The sequence below is a fragment of the Malaclemys terrapin genome, chromosome 10, assembly GCF_027887155.1.
Source record: "Malaclemys terrapin pileata isolate rMalTer1 chromosome 10, rMalTer1.hap1, whole genome shotgun sequence".
NCBI lineage: Eukaryota > Metazoa > Chordata > Testudines > Emydidae > Malaclemys > Malaclemys terrapin.
The window spans coordinates 70,707,507-70,726,730 of NC_071514.1; the positions used below are offsets into that span (position 1 = coordinate 70,707,507).

The 19,224-nt window shown below is 42.1% G+C and overlaps 1 protein-coding gene across 1 annotated transcript; it reads right to left on the bottom strand.

Moving 5' to 3' along the window:
- Nucleotides 1-1,718: 1,718 nt before the first annotated feature.
- On the bottom strand, nt 1,719-19,173 carry KNOP1 (lysine rich nucleolar protein 1). The gene is made up of 5 exons (XM_054042536.1): nt 19,092-19,173; nt 15,384-16,758; nt 10,554-10,622; nt 8,731-8,808; nt 1,719-4,764 (listed from the first exon to the last, which is right to left on the bottom strand). The coding sequence occupies exons 2-5, from the start codon at nt 16,755-16,757 to the stop codon at nt 4,453-4,455; spliced, it is 1,833 nt and encodes a 610-aa protein (XP_053898511.1). The 5' UTR covers nt 16,758; nt 19,092-19,173; the 3' UTR covers nt 1,719-4,452.
- Nucleotides 19,174-19,224: the final 51 nt, after the last annotated feature.

The window sequence follows — 19,224 nt, forward strand, 5'->3', positions numbered from 1 at the left end:
GACTGCCTCATTAATTAAAACAAGGAGTAATGTCCCCAAAAACTAGTTTAGCTGGAGAGCAGAAGTGTTAATCAGTCGATGATTGCAGCTTTTTATTGTTTTTGCAGGTGGTGTGTTAAGAAATGCAGGTGTCCATTACTTGTGCATCGTCACACATGCTGGGGTTTAAAGTGGATGCAGCTTAACTGCTCTTTAAAAAAAAAGCTGACAGTAGTGATAGGCCAGTTGAGGTGAATAACTGCTCTGGTTGCTGGGCAACAACTGATTTTTCTGCAACATATTTTGAGTCTATGGTGATTATATCAAAGGGTCCACTTGTCAATGGACACTCACTACCTCATTTGCTGTTTGTAATTTATTGGAGTATGCGCAGCTTGCAGTAGAGGCTTAGGAATGTTTTCATTCAGAGGGTTGAATGATATTGGATGCTTGTTAATACTATTTTTAAAATTTAGATTGGAAATAAGGGTTTTCAAAAGTAATCGTGTAGGGTCTATAACCATAAGAACAAGTGTATCATAGCTATGCAATAGGGAATGGGGCATCTATGTGACTGTTTCCATTCTTTGCTCATATCCTGTTAATTGTCAGTGCAGAGTCTGGGGAGAACCAGAATTACAGGTGGTCAGTGAGAGGGGAGTGGTGCTAATTTAGTCGATTAAAGGTTTTTTAAAATTAACCTGATGGTGTGCAAGGGCTAAACCATTCTCAGCTTCCTTCACACCCCCCTTCCCCCCCCCCCCCCCCCCCGAGTGTGTTTACTCACGTTACAGCCACTTTGTCTTACTGTGTTTCACCCATGGTTCAATTCCTTTGGAAGCCTGGGAGTTCTCTAGCTAGATGACTGCTCTACCTGATTAGTGGTAGGGTTGGCTGGTTTGGTGTGCCCATGTATGGGGTAATAATGATCTACAAATCTGCAGTGTAGAAAATGCATGCAAGGACTCTAATCCTGCTAGTTGTACAGCTACTGTGGCTTTCTGTGATATATGGACATGCAGAATACCAGGATCCTTACACAGAAGGTAATATACAAATGTCACAGAAGATAGAGATACTGAACAGCTCTGCAACCTATTTTATGATCAAACAGAAGTCTGAGGCCTCTGAGCCTCAATTTTTCTTAACCAACAGCTTTTAAATTGTCCATAGCATTTTACACATTTTCAAGGTTACTTAGTTTGGCAGTTGATTTAAGCCAGGTCCACAAACTGCCATTATATACCCTGATGCAATGCACCAAAAATTATCATTCTTTCCTTGCTCCTTGCCCTGATTTTCTCTTAGATGTTAATGAGCGAAAATCCAAGAAATATAACTAGTGATCAGGTTGTAGCTAAGTGAATTGAAGTAGGACCCTGTGAAGGCTATATATAGGGGGAAAGAAAAAGTTGTAGGAACACTACATAACATTTATGAAGTGAGGATGGTGTCTCAGCTTGTCATACAGTTATCCTAACCCTGTTACCAGGTTATAATTTGCCTGTAAGGAATTATGTCAAATACCCAAGCATGGTAAAATAATGGCATTGGTACATCCATTTGTACACTGAACTATACGGACCCATATGTTTCCTCATTGGCCATTTAAGATTTTCACCATATTGTTCCATTTTTTTACTTGTGTGTTCTTCCACACCCATGTAGCTGTACAGTCACAGACAAGGCGCCTTTGCTAAGTACAAAGATCTAACTGGGAAATAAATGAACACACCCAGTCTCATTAAAAACCATTGCTTAATTTCAAAGCTACAGTAAAATGAAGTTTAGGTACAAAGAATAAAATGGTTTCATTATAAATACATACAAATCTCTTAAAACATTACAGCTGCTAAATGCAAAGGAAAGATTGAGGAATGTGCAAGTTACATATAGCTAGTGCAGGGGCTAAAGTAGGGCTCCTCACAGTACAAGGCTATCAATGTTCAGATCCTGCCCTCTTTTTTTAATATACAAGTCTGAAAAGCACTGAGGGGAGTAATTCTACACACCCCACTTGCTGAAAGAAGCCTCAGTAAATGAGAAAGGAAGGTGCATAGTGTGACTCTATATTGAAAGTGACTAAAAATGGTCTCCATGCTCAGCAGTGCTCCTCCTGCTGCTCTGCAGAACCAGCCCAAGTAGGGGAGAGTGAACTGGACTCATCATTCTGACTCAAATCGCAGCATTATGTTCCAATGGCAAAGCAACCTGTGAAACTCCTCAGTTGATACTCTTGGTTACACGCCCGAGAGTAAGGCCTCAGTTGATGACACAGGTTTAAGAGTAATAGAGCCTGCAGCATCTTTGTTGTAGAGATGTGCTACCTGCATCAAACCAACTTGACTTTCAGGTCCCAGGCTAACCTTGCTGTGGCTCAGGGTGCAGATGTTGGTTTCCCTCCTACGCTGACCAAATCACCAGCCAAGATTTTTTTCCCACTCCTTCCTCTGCTTCTTCAATTTGACTCTTGCCTTGCTCAGAGCAAAACAAAGGAAGGTGTCTCCAGTAGCACAGCTGGCACTCTTCATGTCTTGGCAAGAGAAGGTTGAAGTTAGAATGTGGGTCTAGCGGTAGCATTCTACAGACCTTGATGTTTCTTTTTAGTGAGAAACCTCTGCTGCCTGAGAAGAGCGAGGCAGGAGCTAAAGCTAATTGCAGGGCTGTGACAGGCAAGTCAGCCACTTGGCTGGAGGGGGGGAGAATTCCAATATGAGGGTGGAGGCTCTGCCTGAGGTAGTCCAGGGCTGTAACTCACACAGCAAGGGGAGGAGTTTGACCTGAGGCAGCCTCAGACCCTGCAGAAGGAAGGATTCAACATTTCAATGAGGGAAGGGAGATCACCACGCCCCTTTTCCTTGTCTGAGGTACTGGAGTGGATTAGTGGGGGCTTCCTACTCATCAGGTGGCTTTAATCTCCCTTTATAGGACTTACCTAAAAAGCCATGTTTGTGTACACAGACCAGACTTTGCCAAGAGACTTGCCCTCTCAAGGCGGGACAGAAGAGCAGGCTAACACTTGTTTCAGAGCAATGGCTGGAGAAGCAGAGGAGGGAGGCCTAGCAAATGGGAAAACCTGGGTGGACGTCATCCTGCCTGTCGGAGAGCAATGAGAAACAACTGAGCATCTGCAAAACAGTAAGTGGGGAAAATAATTTGCCCTTTACCTTGTAAACTGAGCCATATTGCTGTGGAAATGCTGGACCCAGGAAGTGGCCACACTGACATTTTTAGAGTCACTTTACAGCTATGCTAACACTTGTGAAGACCATCTCCTCCCCGCCCCCATATCCCATTAACCAGTGGCAGGACACTAAGTGAAAGTATTAAACCAGTTAATACACACAGCTTTTCAGAGTTTCAAGGAGACAACGCCACCCTTACTGAGTCAGGCTCTCTGGAGTTCCAAATATGCATAGATTGAGTAAATATACAATTGCATTTATACAGTTCATGCTCTCTTGTACACAGCCAGTGAAAATGTGACTGTGCAACATTACATGTAGGAGTTAATCCAAAGGTTAAGAAACAGGAATTTCATTCATGCAGGTCTATGATTGACCTTTATGCGGGTTGTGCAGTTCTGAGAAATAGTCTTGGCCACACTAGCTACTGGGAATTCTGCCAGTTTACTAGGACCAGGATTTGGCCCTTAAAGCAAAGCTACCAAAACAAATTAACACAAATAGTGAACAATGTTAGTTAGCAAGAAAGAAGTAGAAATTAAGCATGGCGCAGTGACTCATTGGAAGTTACTATCCATGTCTTGCCATGCTTAACTGATGCATAGAAATTACAACCAAGATTCATCGGCACAGCTACCTTATAGATAGAGTCACTAACTGGATTTTTGATGTTGAAATAAAATGTTGCTCGTGAGAGCTTGGGAAGTAAAAATGATTTGGCTTGTGGCATTTTTTAAAAGGAAAAAGCTATTGAGACCATTAAAAAACCCATGAGATTTGCAAACAAAAACTAGCCTGGTGATCAAATTCTAGACTTACCTATAGTGTTTCTTTCAGTGCAAAAGGCCATAATTTGGCACCACACTAGCAGAAAAATGTATGTGAGGATTTTACATGATGGACCGTAAAACCGCAAAGGAATCATTATGTTCCCTTGAGTCACTAAAATGTATTAAAAAGGGTTTATACATTCTGCATTCTAAGAGTCTAAATAAATATTTACAAGATTTAAACGGCCACAGGCTACAGCTGCAGGTCTCAAACCTTTGCTGAAGGAGATTTTCTCCCCATTGCTAAAGAACATACTGGCAGACCTTCAAGATACATTGGGATTTGTCATTCAGCTGTGGTTAGAACGGAGTTCCATGTGCACTGAGATTTCTAGTCACATCATCACTTGGTGTTCTTAAGTGGCAAACTGGGTGTTGAACTTGGTTTCATCCCAAGAAAAAATGTAGAAAGCAAGTCTGAATGGTTTTTCATCCCCCTCACGTTGCTGCAATGAAGTTTAGTCCTCAAATTTAATAGATTTAGAAACATATTTATCGATGTAAACTTTTTTGTTGGCAATAGGCTGGAATCCAAGGCCAATTCCTCTATGTTGCTTCAAGTTTACTGCTTTCTCAAACTCCATTTGCAGGGTGTGCTTTAAGGTTTCCTCACCTTTCCTGTTCAGAGCCATGTTTGTTTTTTCTGTGGTTCCTGGCGGATCCTGGCTTGAGGCAGAACCCTTTTTAAAACCGCCCATCAGTTTAAGGAATTTTGTTTTTTGGTCTGAACTTTCAAAAGTAGCTGTGCTCCACTGGCCAAACTTTATATCCTGCTGAATAAAACAAGATGATTAGGAAGTTTTACCTGAACTATATCTATTATCCATAAACTCATAGAATCACAACATTAAATGACACCAGCTTTAAGGGTTGCAACCACCAGTAGGCCATAAAGCTTGTGACAAAGACACAAAAACTGTAGTGGGGTCCTACCACACTTTGGGAGTGAGCTAAGGCAAGGGAAGGAGAAATTGTTCTCTTCCTACTTCTGCATCCCATCTCTCTGCCTGCTCCATGCTCTACTTCAGGGAAGCACAGGGTAAGGAACTGGCTGCATTAATTGTGAAATCATCTGATGCTCAGAAGTCTCCTTGCCACCTGACAGGGGAACTCTGGAGCAGAGTGAGGTGGAGGTTTGAATGGGGTAACCCTCAGGATCCAAGCGCACCAAGCCATGTTCACTACCCACCATCAGAAACAACACCATGAACCCAATCCCACTGGCATTTGCAGCCACTAAGATCTACAAGTCTTGAAGCAACCACAGGGGAGACATTTTAAGCATCTTTGAACAAGGCATGTACACTGCCTAAAGAGATAGGAATTGCTTGGAAAGACACCCGTGAACAGATCCACCTACTATTTCTTTCAAAAACTGTTCAGTATTTGCGACAGGGAGTTTTGAACCCTTCTCTATCTAACCTAGATAGAGGCTTGAGTGGTTTCATCGTGCTGGCATAGCCAATCATAACTGCTTCTGTTAATGAAGTAGTACGGAGGGGCTTTGCTGCTGCGCTAGCATTCAGCAATGCTGAGTACAAATGTAGGCCCCCGATCTGTAAGGTGCTGAACAGCCTCAACCCCACACAGTACTGTACACGATCTGTCCCATGGTGAGCTAAAGGAGAAGGAAACAGAAGGTGCAACTACATATTAGAACAGCTAGGCATTAATAGGTGCCCAGGACTGACTCCCGAGTACTTCCTACTGTTTGTCTGTCTCAGATTACTAAAATGATCACAACTGTATTTTGCACAATTACAATCACTGCCCACTATTTTCAGAACTTCTGAAGGGTGGAATAAAAGCTACAGCCTAAATTACTTAGGCTTTGTCTAGTATTAAAATAAGTGCTTCAACTCCTGTCTAGAACTAATACAGCACAGTTTACCACATACTCATTTCAAAATATTGCACCCTTGCTTTGCCTCAATGCAGTAAATATAAACTAAGGGTATGTCTATACTACCCCCTGGATCGGCGGGCAGCGATCGATCCAGCAGGGGTCGATTTATCACGTCTAGTCTAGACGTGATAAATCGATCCCCGGGCACTCTTCTGTTGACTCCAGTACTCCTCCACTGCGAGAGGCACAGGCGGAGTCGACGGGGGAGCAGCAGCAGTCGACTCACTGCAGTGAAGACACCACGGTAAATCGATCTAAGTATGTCTACTTCGGCTACGTTATTCACGTAGCTGAAGTTGCATAAATTAGATCGATTCCCCCCTAACCCCCCAGTGTAGACCAGGCCAGAGGATAAGCCATGTATGTATAATTACAGCATTTACTTCCCAATTATGTAATGGGACAGTGTGTAGTCTGTCAGATTATGGATTGATGCTCCAGCAAACCTTCAGAGATAAGCCAAAGAATGTTCAATGACTGTTTTCAAAGCCGTGGTAACCAATAAAGAGAGGGTTGCTGTGTCAGATGGGTTGCAAATGGAACAAAAGGTGCATCATGATCCATTTTAAGATCACAGTGACAATAGACTGCATCCAGCAGGACATCCATATAGCTGAATATGCAGTCACGGCACTATGTTCATTCCTGTTTTGTCTCCAGTATCTCTTTCCCCTTTATCTTTAGACATCCAACTTCTCTGCCATCTAGACTCTTCTCTGATAAATTCCCAAAGACATAAAAAGCCTTCTCTAGCCACACTTTAGTTATTCTAATGAGTTGGCTGCTTGGCTTTTCTAGAAAAGGTTTCAGACCTGTCCTCTATTTTCATTTTCCTTATGCAGAGTTAGGTATTAACAAACTCAGCAACTGTTTCTAATAAAAAGTTAACTATGAAGACACAACCAAATCTGGCGCAAAGGTTCTAAGCACTAATTTATCTCCCCACTAGTTAACTATCCTCTACAGGCACAACATTAAAAACACACACTCAACCCATAGTACCACTGGCAACTGCTGTAGTTTGTCATTCTTATCTCTAGCCTTCCATGCTTCAGTTGCTAACAAAAGCAGGAGGGAAGGAGTTCTGCTCCAGTGGTAAGAGCATTCACGGGTGTCAAACAATGGAGCTCCACATCAGCCAGAGTCACCTCCTTTATATATAGTTAAGTTGTATGTAGCCCACTCTTCTGAAACCACCATCTTCACCACACAGCCAAGATGATAGACAGCGCCCCATACACACTGCAACAATTGCAATAGTGGCAGCAATCTGGGAAGGATTTTGTACATGATACATAGCCAGTGGGCGTAGAGTCTTTTCATTCAACATAGACTAGGCTGTCTGCTTTTAAAAGCAGACTTTCCACCTTACTGAGGAGTTTCACTTGGAACAGGATACAACCCACCTCATTGATATTTCAGCTTTTGTAGAATTTTCGTAATTTTGTCATACAGCTGCTGTAAGTCAGTGTCTGTGACACAAACATTCTTTCTGGGAGGTGGAGGATACATATCAGCACAGATGCAGAAATAATTACACCTTTTCAAACCCTATAATTTTTTAAGTTAACTGCTGGCAATTACTACACATTGCTTTTACTGCAGCATTTCCAGCTTGCTCTTTGTGAAGCTCACTAATTAGTCTTCATAGCTCCTATTCTGTCATGTGCTAATAACCACTGATAGTTCAGCATCAAAGGACTGGGATTCCCTGCCAACATGTCATTTTCTGAATGACTTCAGCGCCATTTAGATAGTTTCAAGGCAGACCTTGAAATAAAAGCAGAGTTCTCTTCCCAATCCCCTCCCCCATGCAAAAAGTTACACGTTTTATAGATTTTGGCCATTTGATTCATGTACGTTCATAGTTCACTAGAATTGTGGCAGTCTTCTCATGCAGTTCACAGACAGCGGAGATAATTTGGGATACTAAGAAGGCCCCCTCCCCTTTCTGAATCCCACCACCCCGACTAAAGGCCAGCAATTACAGCAGCTGACAGACGTTCCACTCTAAATCTGCCAGGGAGCAGAAGCGGCAAAGACAAAGAACCAAGACAAGCTCTACAGAGACATAGGTGTGAGCTGCAGAAGGTGAAAACGTGACTGACAGGGGAAGGGGGCATCTGCACTATATTTTCTTAGTCCCCTTTTGGCCTTCCCACTCCCACTCCCATACTTGAGCTGAAGTACCAGGTTACATTATTTGTTTATAGGAGACAGCAAGCTTTTCAAATGGATTTGTCAGTTTCTCCATTCCCTCGCCCCAAGTGAACTTCCTTCCCAGAAGAAGTACTTCTGCCCCTTGACATGCACAGCAAGCTACCTACTTGTGAATGACCAAAGTGTCTACCAAGTCATCATGGAGACTATAAAACAAGCTGGCTGGGTTTGATGCTGCTCATTAATTTGGGACTAGCTCCCTGCTCTCCATTTCTCCCAGCAAACTATGTGCTAACTCTAGTCCCAGTGACAACTATATGCAGGGGTTAGTGTTATTTATATTCCACAATAAATAGAAAATGATTTTGCAGCAAATTCATCTTGGCTAATTTTCCAGCGGGAGCAGGGAAAATGCTACTTTTCAGGACTAGTGATGGGAATTAGAGCTCGGTACAATCCCACTGCTATTGGAGTTGGCTAGTCTGCTCCCAGTGCCTCTTGGGATTGGACTAATTTGTTCTGTAGTATGACCTCAAATTTGCAATCAGAAGAGAGGGTTGTGTGCCAAGTGGCATACATGACTAGCATACAAAGAAGGATGTGGTGCATTTTCACGAGCGGTGCTGTGGACACATTATCCCATCAGATCAAGCTCTAGGCTCATACGTACAGATTCCACTTTGTTTCTGAAAACCTTCGTTTTGCCAGATTCTCTATCAATCTCTTCTTGCAGAGCTTGCCGTCTAACCTAAAAGGAAGAAAAATAAAATGCACAAGATACTGGTTTGTGGGTGAAATTTTGGGTAACTGAATTCATGACATAAGAATGAGATGACAAGAAAAAGTGACTGGTTGAAAACCTGCCGTGTAACTTAACTAAAAGTTAGCATTCTAGCCTTTTGCACACTCGATTTCAGAAGATAAAGCCATTATTAACTTCCAACATTAGCATTTCTTACAAATACATAACTGCAAAATATTAACTCTGGTACTTATCAAATGTATTAATTAGAGCTGTTGATTAATCGCAGTTAACTCACACGATTAACTAAAAAAATTAATCATGATTAATCACACTGTTAAACAATAGAATACCAATTGACATTTATTAAATATTTAGGATGTTTTTCTACATTTTCAAATATATAGATTTCTATTACAACGCAGAATACAAAGTTTACTTTCACTTTACTTTAAATTTGTGACTGAACTCATTGGGGGAGAACTGTGTCTCCTGTTCTGTTTTACCCGCATTCTGCCATATATTTCATGTTATAGCAATCTTAGATGATGACCTAGCCCACGTTCATTTTAAGAACACTTTCACAACAGATTTGACAAAATGCAAAGAAGGTACCAATGTGAGATTTCTAAATCAATAGCTACAGCACTCGACCCAAGGTTTAAGAATCTGAAGTGCCGTCCAAAATCTGAGAGGGAAGAGGTGTGGAGAGTGCTTTCAAAAGTTTTAAAAGAGCAACACTCCGATACAGAAATACAGAACCCGAACCACCAAAAAAGAAAATCAACCTTCTGCTGGGCATCTGACTCAGATGATGAAAATTAGTATGTTTGCTCTGCTTTGGATTGTTATCGAGCAGAACCCGTCATCAGCATGGACTCATGTCCTCTGGAATGATGATTGAAGCATGAAGGGACATATGAATCTTTAGTGCATTTGGCATGTAAATACACCTTGTGACGCCGGCTACAACAGTGCCATGCGAACATCTGTTCTCGCTTTAAGGTGACATTGTAAACAAGACGCGGGCAGCATTATCTCCTGCAAACTGTATCCAATCTTGTCTGAGCAATTGGCTGAAGTAGGATTGAGTGGATTTGTAGGCTCTAAAGTTTTACTTGTGTGTGTGTGTGAGAGAGAGAGAATGCAGGTTTTAACATAATTCTACATTTTTAAGTTCAACTTTCACGATAAAGAGATTGCACTATAATAATTGTATTAGGTGAACTGAAAAATACTATCTTTTGTTTTTACAGTGCAAATATTTGTAATAAATATAAAGTGAGCCCTGTACATTTTGTATTCTGTGTTGTAATTGAAATCAATAGATTTGAAAATGTAGAAAACATCCAAAACTATTTAAATAAATGGGATTCTATTATTGTTTAACAGCACTTTTAATCATTTGACAGCCCTATATTAATCCTTCCAACTGGGACTGAATTTTCTTGGCACAAAGTCCACAGGCAGGTAACAAATACACAAATTGCCAGCATGGATGAGACATTGACAAGTGAGCATTAAATCTGATCATCTACTTCAAACCCTTTGGCATCCACTGCAGCACCATGCCCCAGATTTTACCCTGCTTTAGTGCTTGGCTCATGGAAGATGCAGCATATTCCATCTGGTAAGTAGTAAAATCTCTCGCATGTGTGCGCACAATACCAATCATTGCTAGATCCAGACACACCTACTACTAGGGTTTGACTTTACACAAAGCTACACAGGATATAGAAATGAGTCTATACCTTGTCTATATTTATTTCATCGCAGTTGCCTTTCCTTTCCTCTACCACTGTTACATCATCTTTACATTCCTGCAAAACAAAGATATAAACCTGAACAGAAGTATGAATATCTAGTAGTTTAACTGAAATTTACGTAGTGGCAGTGACAAATTTTAGAACATTGCCTAATAGACACAGTGCAGTGTTGCAAAATCAGGTAAATGGAAACAGTCAAATTCTAAACTGAAAGTGACAATTGGGCCTGTGCATGTCCTTGTGGAGAGATTTCCATCAACGGTGAGATACAGCTGCCAAAGCTTTGCACAACGGACTATCTGAAAAAGTGGAGTTATCAGGGACACCCGAGACCTTTGTAAAAGAGATGGGGAACATACAAATATCTGTTGCACAGAAGATGGAGACAGAGGCATTTCAGATTCAACAGTTTGGTAAAAAATCAGAGTTACCTTATTTTGAATCTGCAAATAAAAGGGATGGGTTACCAGCATCAAATCTGTGACACAAACATAACCAACATTGAGAACACACAGAAACTCACTCCCTAAGGTAAGCAGGCCCCACTGAAAGGACAACTTTGAAAAATCAGTTCCAAAAATGAGATTAATGGGCAGCCAATGTGTTGGGTAAGTAATGGAGAGGCTAGGATAGGAAAATTAACTGGGCCACAAGGGTTTGACTAGCTGAGAGAAGGTGTCCAGAGGAAAGATTCATTGAGAAAATTAGATAATTCAAGCATGAAATAATGAAGGAATGCTAGGACAAGGAGAAGATTTGTAAGAGACTTATGCTCACAGAGATTATTTCTGTTGAGGGTTTTTTCCCAACCAACCCATGGATAATTTAACTCATTTTCCATATCTACCTTTTTATACACTGAATTCAAATACACACAAATCCGTCTAACCCTAACAGGAGAAAGAAATGCTTTCCACAATAAGGAGAGCTCATTCTCTGAACAAAAATGAAGTATCCAGTTTACTTCTACGTGGCCTAGTACTGTCTCTTCAGATTTCTTTAAAACAAAAGGGAAAACAGTGCTGACAGCAACAAACCAAGTTCAGCAAACAGAGTTGCAGTGATTTTAGTCTGAAGGGTAGGTGGCAGGCAAGAAAGGGAGAACTGTGTGCACCTACCCTTACTAATTCCCAATGATTGGTTGACCCCATGTGGGTTACTGACCATTGAGAATTAGCAGGATCAGGCCTTTATTTAGGGTGTCCCAATCTGAAGTTCTCCTGGACGTGATGGAAGCAGTGGTTAGCACTTCATAAAATTAGGTCACAAGTAAACAGCATATAAAAGAATCAAACATTTCTTCAGTACAGGATAGTCTTGGTTTATTTTGCTCAGGACTATTAATTGTGACTGGACCATCAGTGTAATGAAGTCTCAGTCACATAAGGCACTGCAGACTCTGCTGTGGTATCTTTGCTGCAAAATGAAAAGCGGGCTGGTTTTGTGAGATTGAGTGAGAATGTGCATATGTGAGGTTTATGCATGTATAACACACAGTGCCTGCCGTTAAAAAGGCCAGGTGAGTGAGAGAATATCTTTTACTAGACCAGCTTCTTCTGTTGGTGAGAGAGACAAGCTTATCTTGGGACCAACGAGGCTACAACCACACTGCATGCATTTTGGCATTCGTGGTAACTATTGTTACCATAGTTATTTCCAGCTGAAAGTGTACAGAAAAACTGTGGGTACCTCAGAGCCCTATCCTACTCTCATTGACACCAAGAGCAAAACTCATTCAAGCAGAACAGAATTGGAGCTTCCTGGTAACCACTGGCATGTGCTCTCTTACACACCTGCCCTTTTAGGCATTCATTTGGCAGGCAGCATGGCATATACCAGTGTTTTAAAGGTCAGTGCAGTCAGACCCTCAAAAGGAGGGAGTACTAGGAATGACTCAACTCCCTGCAAGAAATATAGGTTTTAGAAGCTGAAACTCAGAGCCTCTATTTCTGGATCACAATGAAGGAGCTGGAATGTCCTCTACATATCCAAAGTGGTGGTTCATATTGCTCACAGACATGACGTATAAGAACTAACATTAGTAAAGACTTGTTGCCAACCAAGCCAAATTTGTTATAAGTAACTACATTCAGGGAGACAAATGTGCATCTCAGCTACAACTTGGATACTGCTGTGTATAGTCTTCAAAAAACTTGCTATGGGGCTTGCATGCACAAGCAAAGCAGTGGATTTTCTGAGCGAGGCAGTGGTGTGTGACATGCATTAGAGATTAGAAACTGGTCCAGAACTGTAATGCAGTTAAACCAGGAACTAGCACCACCATCATCTATTACAGCAGTGTAACAATAACTACATTTCTTCAGACCAGAACTACCCTGCCATCAAAACTTTCGGAGGAATTTCTTTATTAATTTACAGAGAACTGAACATGAATAGTAAGAATAGTAATCAGTTGCTTGGAAGGCACTTTGCTGTGCTTTCCATCTTCCCTGCCCAGTACCATCATACTACTGCATTTGTCACTGTAAAGCTTATCTTGCCTGTGCACACGTGTGAGCAGCTGCATAAATCCAAATAATGTCTAATCGTCTCATCAGGACAATGCCAATTTAATTAGAAAATTTATCACAGCAATAAAACCATCTTGTCCTTCTAAAGGTCAAAAGGAAAAACCTAATAAAGAAGGCTACAGCTCCAACTGTCCTACTCAGAATGATAAATGTTCATGCACTCACACACATGTACCCTTGTGACCAAAAAAAAAGCCCATTTCCATGCTGCTGTGTCAGCTGAAGACTCCATTTGTACAGTGCAATCTACAGATAATTGAAAGTGTTGGTCGTTGGAAGGCTCTGCAGGACTCCACAGAACACAAATAAACGTATATGGCGATACACCAAAGCAGAGCACACCAGATTTACTGAGTGCTTTGTCTTAGAAGTGTGTTAAATGGAGACCCAAAGACCATCATGAATCTAACATACAGACAGTGTTTAAAAAAAATACAAGGTAGTAACTCTCTAATACTCTCCAAACAATTGCCGGAGCACGCTGAGTGCTAACTACCACAGCGGCAGAGCGAAGCCTGAGCCAGGAAGGATGCTAATTTTACAGATTTAAGTAGTGGAATGAGAATTAGTGGTTAGAGCACAAACTAAGGAGGCAGTGAGTTATATTCCCTGCTCTGCTGACTCACAGTGTGGCTTTGGGTATGTTCTATCTTATCTGTGCCTAAGTTTTCCCTGCTGTAAAGCAGTTGGAGTAGTAATTACTTCTAAGGGTCGTTGAGACATAATGTATGTAAAGCTCTTGTAGAGCCTTGGATAAGAGGCTCTGTGGAAGTGCAGAGTATCATACAGTAATAACATCATCTAGGGTCTCAGTTTTAGATGTGCTGAAAACATGCAGCTCCCATGGACTTCAACGGGACTTATGGGTTCTCAGCCCCTTTGCTTAAATGGGGTAAGGAGAGAAAGTGATAAAAAGATCATATAAATAGTAACTCGCTATCACTACTGTTAAACAGGGTTGAACATTTTGAAAACCTTCAGAGAAAAAAACATTCAATTGAAAATGTTCAATTTGAGGATTGTTTGTAGGGGCAGGTCTACACTACCCGCCTGAATTGGTGGATAGAAATCGATCTCTCGGGGATCGAATTATCGCATCTCATTGAGACGCGACAATCGATCCCCAAATCGATACTTATACTCCACCAGCGGAGGTAGGAGTAAGCGCCGTCAACAGGGGAGCCGCGGAGGTCAATTTGCCACCGTCCTCACAGCGGGGTAAGTTGGCTCCGATACGTCGAATTCAGCTACTCCCTCCCACCCCTGTAGTGAGGACGTAGCCTAGAAGTACATCAGTATTTCTATTCATCCTAGCCCTCGTTATCTTATGAACAAGACCATTTCTCCATGTACGTTCCACCCCACAGCAAGTTCATTTGGCACCACAATTTAAGAATTCCTAATAGGATTTCCGTAAGAAATAGTCAATCAGCTGGAGTTCTGCTCCAACTAACTTGAGTCACAGACTTCTAGAGCTTTAGATTCCCATCTCTTAAATGCCCATTTGTTTTGTTTAATCTTTGGTGGATTGTTTTGATTTAGGGTTTATTGTGTTTAATTAACAAGTGAGGTTTGGTTTTGGTTTAGGTTTCATCCTAACATTTGGTCTACCAGGGTTTGCAGATCAATATTTGAGGCCTTGCACACATTTGGGATTTTCTGAAAGGCCTTATCCACATAAGGCATTTTTTCCCCTTAAACTTCTCCCACAGTTGCTACCAGTAGTATAGGTAGCTCCTCCGGCACTGTCAACAATAGGATAACCTTAAGGGGGGGAAAGGCCTAGCACAGACAAGGTGCTGGTGGATACTAGCATTTTACCATCATGTCACGGAGACACAGGTCTAGATGGCATGGTGATAAAAACACTGGTACCCCACTCTACACTAGGGCTGCTACTATCAACAGTGGGATAGGTCTGACTAAGTTCAGAGCACAGACACAGCCTTTGTTTTTGTGTCAACTCCTCCAGGTAGTTACATAAGTAATTTGTGCATTTTGCAATTTTTGTAATTTGTAATGTGCATTATAGCAACAGGCATTAAAAAAATAAAATACTTCTCTGCCTCCCAGGACTGGTGTCAGGCTTATATCATTCAACTCTGATCCTGCTGGCTGTTCCTCAGTTTGACCCTGCACCTGACTGCAGCCCCAATGATATAAATGTGGCCCTGCACAGTCCATCCATGCGGAACAGCTTGCAAGATTGGACTCTTCACGTGTACATAAAAAGCTTTGAGCGCCTTAGTGAGAAGATGGAAAGATGATTATATTTAGAGCTTACCATTTCCTCATTTTCTGTTTTTAGTGTGACCTTTTTCTTTTTCAATCTTGGCTCTTCAGCACAGTTCTGTGATCCCTGTTTATTTCTTTTCTTACCCTTATTGTCACAGTGCACATTATTATTTTCACAAAGTCCCTCATCTATATTATCCACTGCAAGGTCTTCCGTTGGTTTGGATTTCTTTTTTTTGTCCTTTCTATTGCTTTTAATTGGTGTCATCTTTTCACTTTCAGATATTTCCCCATCTTCATCCACAAGGTTTACAGGCTCAGTTACTTCCTCCTCTTCCTTCTGAATCTTTTTCTTTTTCTTCTTGGTTACTTGACTGTCATCTTCAGAATACTCTCTGTGTTTTTTACCAGCGAGTGCTTTTTCCTGGGACTTGGCTTTTTGTTTCCTTGGCAGGTGTTTATTAGAAACTCCATGACTTTGGTCCTGATTATCCTCACATGTTAAGGAAGAAAAATCTTTGTTTTTTTTCTTCCTCTTGGTTACTTCTCTTTCAGAGTTCTGGACAATGTTCTCTTTTTGTTTTTTTCTTATGAATGTGTTTTCCTGGGAATTGGTTTCTTGATTTTTTCTGAAGTCTCGTGTTGAAAGGTTCTCCTCAGAAACACCGTGATTGTTGTCCTGATTACCTGCCAGTGTTAAGGAGTCATGTTTGTCTTTCTTTTTTTTCTTCTTCTTCTTCATTATATCACTCTCTTCTGCAGAGTTCTGGACAATATCCTTTCTGTGTTTTTTACCAGCAAGTGCTTTTTCCTGTAAAGTGTTTTTATTTATTTTTTTAAGGTTTTTATTAGAAATTTCATGGCCACTGTCTAGAATTTCTATCACTGTTAAGGAAGAAATGTCTCTCTCTTTCTTTTTCTTCTTTTTCTTGGTTACTTCATTGTCATCCTCCGCGTACTGGGAGATACTCTCTCTGTGTTTTTTACCAATGACTATATTTTCCTGAGAACGAACTGTGTATTTCTTTGGAAGGTATTGATCACTGTCCTGATTATTCTCCAATGGTAACAAGGAAAGACCTTGGCCTTTCTTTGACTTCTTTTTGAAAACTTTAGATTCCTCCTTTATTTCTTTTACCGACTCAGACTCTGAATTGCTTTCTATTGTCACAGGACTGTCAGAATATGCTCTTTTTTTTAATTTGGAGCCAACTTTTTTCTTCTTTTTACTAAGATTTAACTGATCTGAATTCTCTTCTGCTAAGAATTTCTTTTTCTTCACCTTAGTTTTTGCTTGTGTGTCAGATTGGAGGTCTTCGTCAATTTTGATGACAGTTTGGCTCCCAGTGCTCTTCACTTTTTTCTTTTTCTTTTTCTGTCTTGTTTCCTCATAAACACTCCCTCCCTCTTCATTTATTATCATTCTGAAAAACAAACTACAGGTTAGTGCACAGCTTTAGTATTGCAACGCAGAGCTTTTCTGCTTAGTGCTTCACACTCTTATAAAGTGTTATTTCTACTTGAACTAAGGGGGGGGGGGAACTACTGGTCTGATTTTCTGACATGCTCAGAACCCACAGCTCCCTTAGCCTAATCTAAAAGTCCAAGGAACAGCTCTGAAGATCAGATTATAAATATTTCTTACAAGTTTAAATCCATCAGCTATTGCTCTAGATGAAGGCTCTGTCCACACTCAGATCATGCTAGCTACAAACACATTGAAAGCCTGCTGGGGCTAGCATGATTTTCCTGAATATTGTCAATACAGATTCTTTTCTGAGCTATGCTAACCCTACCATGACAGGCAACTTTCTGTAATAGGTGGACAGACTCTGTGTCCTGCATAGGCAAACAAGGACCTTCAGATTCAGGTGCTCACAACGAACATGAAGGTGCAATCACTAACAGATGGATTCAATTCTCTCCAACCACAACATAAGAAGGGACAGAAGGCACGAATGACAGTCATGCTTGGAGGAAAAGATTAAGCTTATGTTTGAGTTGCCCACTTCCTGAGATGAGTTTTATCAGTAAGTTTGGACTACATACAGTATCTGTACACTCTGATTGGAGCAGGGTGGGAATACCACTTCCTTTGCTACCTCCCCACCACTGTTTGTCTATCATATGGGACTCTGACAGAACCACACTAGTCAGGGAAAGAGCTGGTTGACTACAATCACATTTAATTTATCCCACCCTATGGTTAATGTGGTGCTTGCTGTTCCCAGTGTGAACAAGGCATGGAAGATTACACTGTTTCAGCTTCAGTTCTGAACAATAACATTTAAGAAAGGAATGAAGTGAGAGGGTTGAATCTTATTACCACACCAACTATCCCTTTTTCAAAGATATTATATTTGAGCTTCCATGGCACAGATGTTTGTGGGTCTGAATTCTGCCACTAGGCAAAGTATTAAGGAAGCAACTCAGGTGGTGGAATTTAGTATTTCCAGATGCCTCCCACAGACTGCAGCATAAAATGAGTTCCTAGTAGGTTTTTTTCCCCTTTCTCCTGGCAGGCACTATCCTGCCTGAACAGGCCCCAAAATATGCAGCCAAAGCAACCTTTTAAAAACGTACTTAGCTCAACTCTGAGCTGTAGTGATAGGTCATACTCTAAATGTAGGCAGAAATGCAGAATTGGCAGCTCAGTCAGGGTTCTCCATTTATCAGAGTGGGTCCTTTACAAAATAATACTTTGAGCTATATCCTCATGAGCAGGAGACAGGAAACCCTCATTTGCTAGTTTTCCTACACATTATTCCATCAGGAATAAAGCCAGCAGGAATGTTGGCCTCCCCCAAACCAGAAAATCCCTCAAGATCCCAGATGCAGAAGCCATTTGCATAGAGGCCCTGTCAGTTTTCCACCAGCTCTCCCTGTCCGCACAGCTCCAGAACTCCCATCTGCTGCTGCAACCGAGACCCACCCAGCGAGGGCTTCATAGCAGAGACAGAAAAGTGAGTAAACTAATGTTATGAAATCAGTCAGTGTAGAGCTTCGGTTGAGCTGAAGGGAACACTGCCATGGAGATGTGACCTGCACTTCCATGCTCGGAATAATGATTTCTGCACTCACTGCTTGTACAAACCTACAGTACTAAACAGCTCCAAGGATGTACCTATACTAGAAAAAACAGGAACTATAATCCCCAACTGACACAGCTCCACCAAAGGAGGCTGTAGCATGGGGTTAGACAACACAGAGGCTACAACACCTTGAACCCATCCATGCTACAGCCTCTGCCAGTACTACAACTGGTGGAGCTGCACTGGGCTGCAGTTCATCCCAGGGCTGACACGGCTTCAGTGAGGAGCCGTTCTTGGGAGGTTGTTGGGTGGTTTTGTTACGTGAAACAGACCAGATTTTGGCTTTCATGCGCCATCTGATAAGTTCCTGGTTTACTGACATGTTTGACAGATCTCCATGGTTTTAAGATGATGGGAACTATTCATTTATTGGCATTAGCTGCAGTTCAGTCCCCTGCCCCCCACCAGCCAGCCGCCTCCTGCGCCCCCTCCCCCCCGACCAGCCAACCGCTCCTGCGCCCCCTCCCCCCGACCAGCCAGCCGCCTCCTGCGCCCCCCGACCAGCCAACCGCCTCCCGCGCCCCCTCCCCCCCGACCAGCCAACCGCCTCCTCTGTCCCCAACCGCCTCGTGCCCCCCCGGAATGCTCGCGCTTCCACCCCCCCGAGTCAGCGCCAGCTTCCGGCCCCGCGCTCGTTCGGCCGCCAGCACCGGGAAGCCTCTTACCTGCTGACCCCACGTGCAACGCCTCCCCTCCCCCCCTCCGCGTGTTCGCCGAGCCCGGGTGGCTCTGACCCGGAAGCGGAAAGCGGCGCCTGGCGCGGGCTCCTCTGGGTAATCTCCGCCTGCGGCTTGGGGG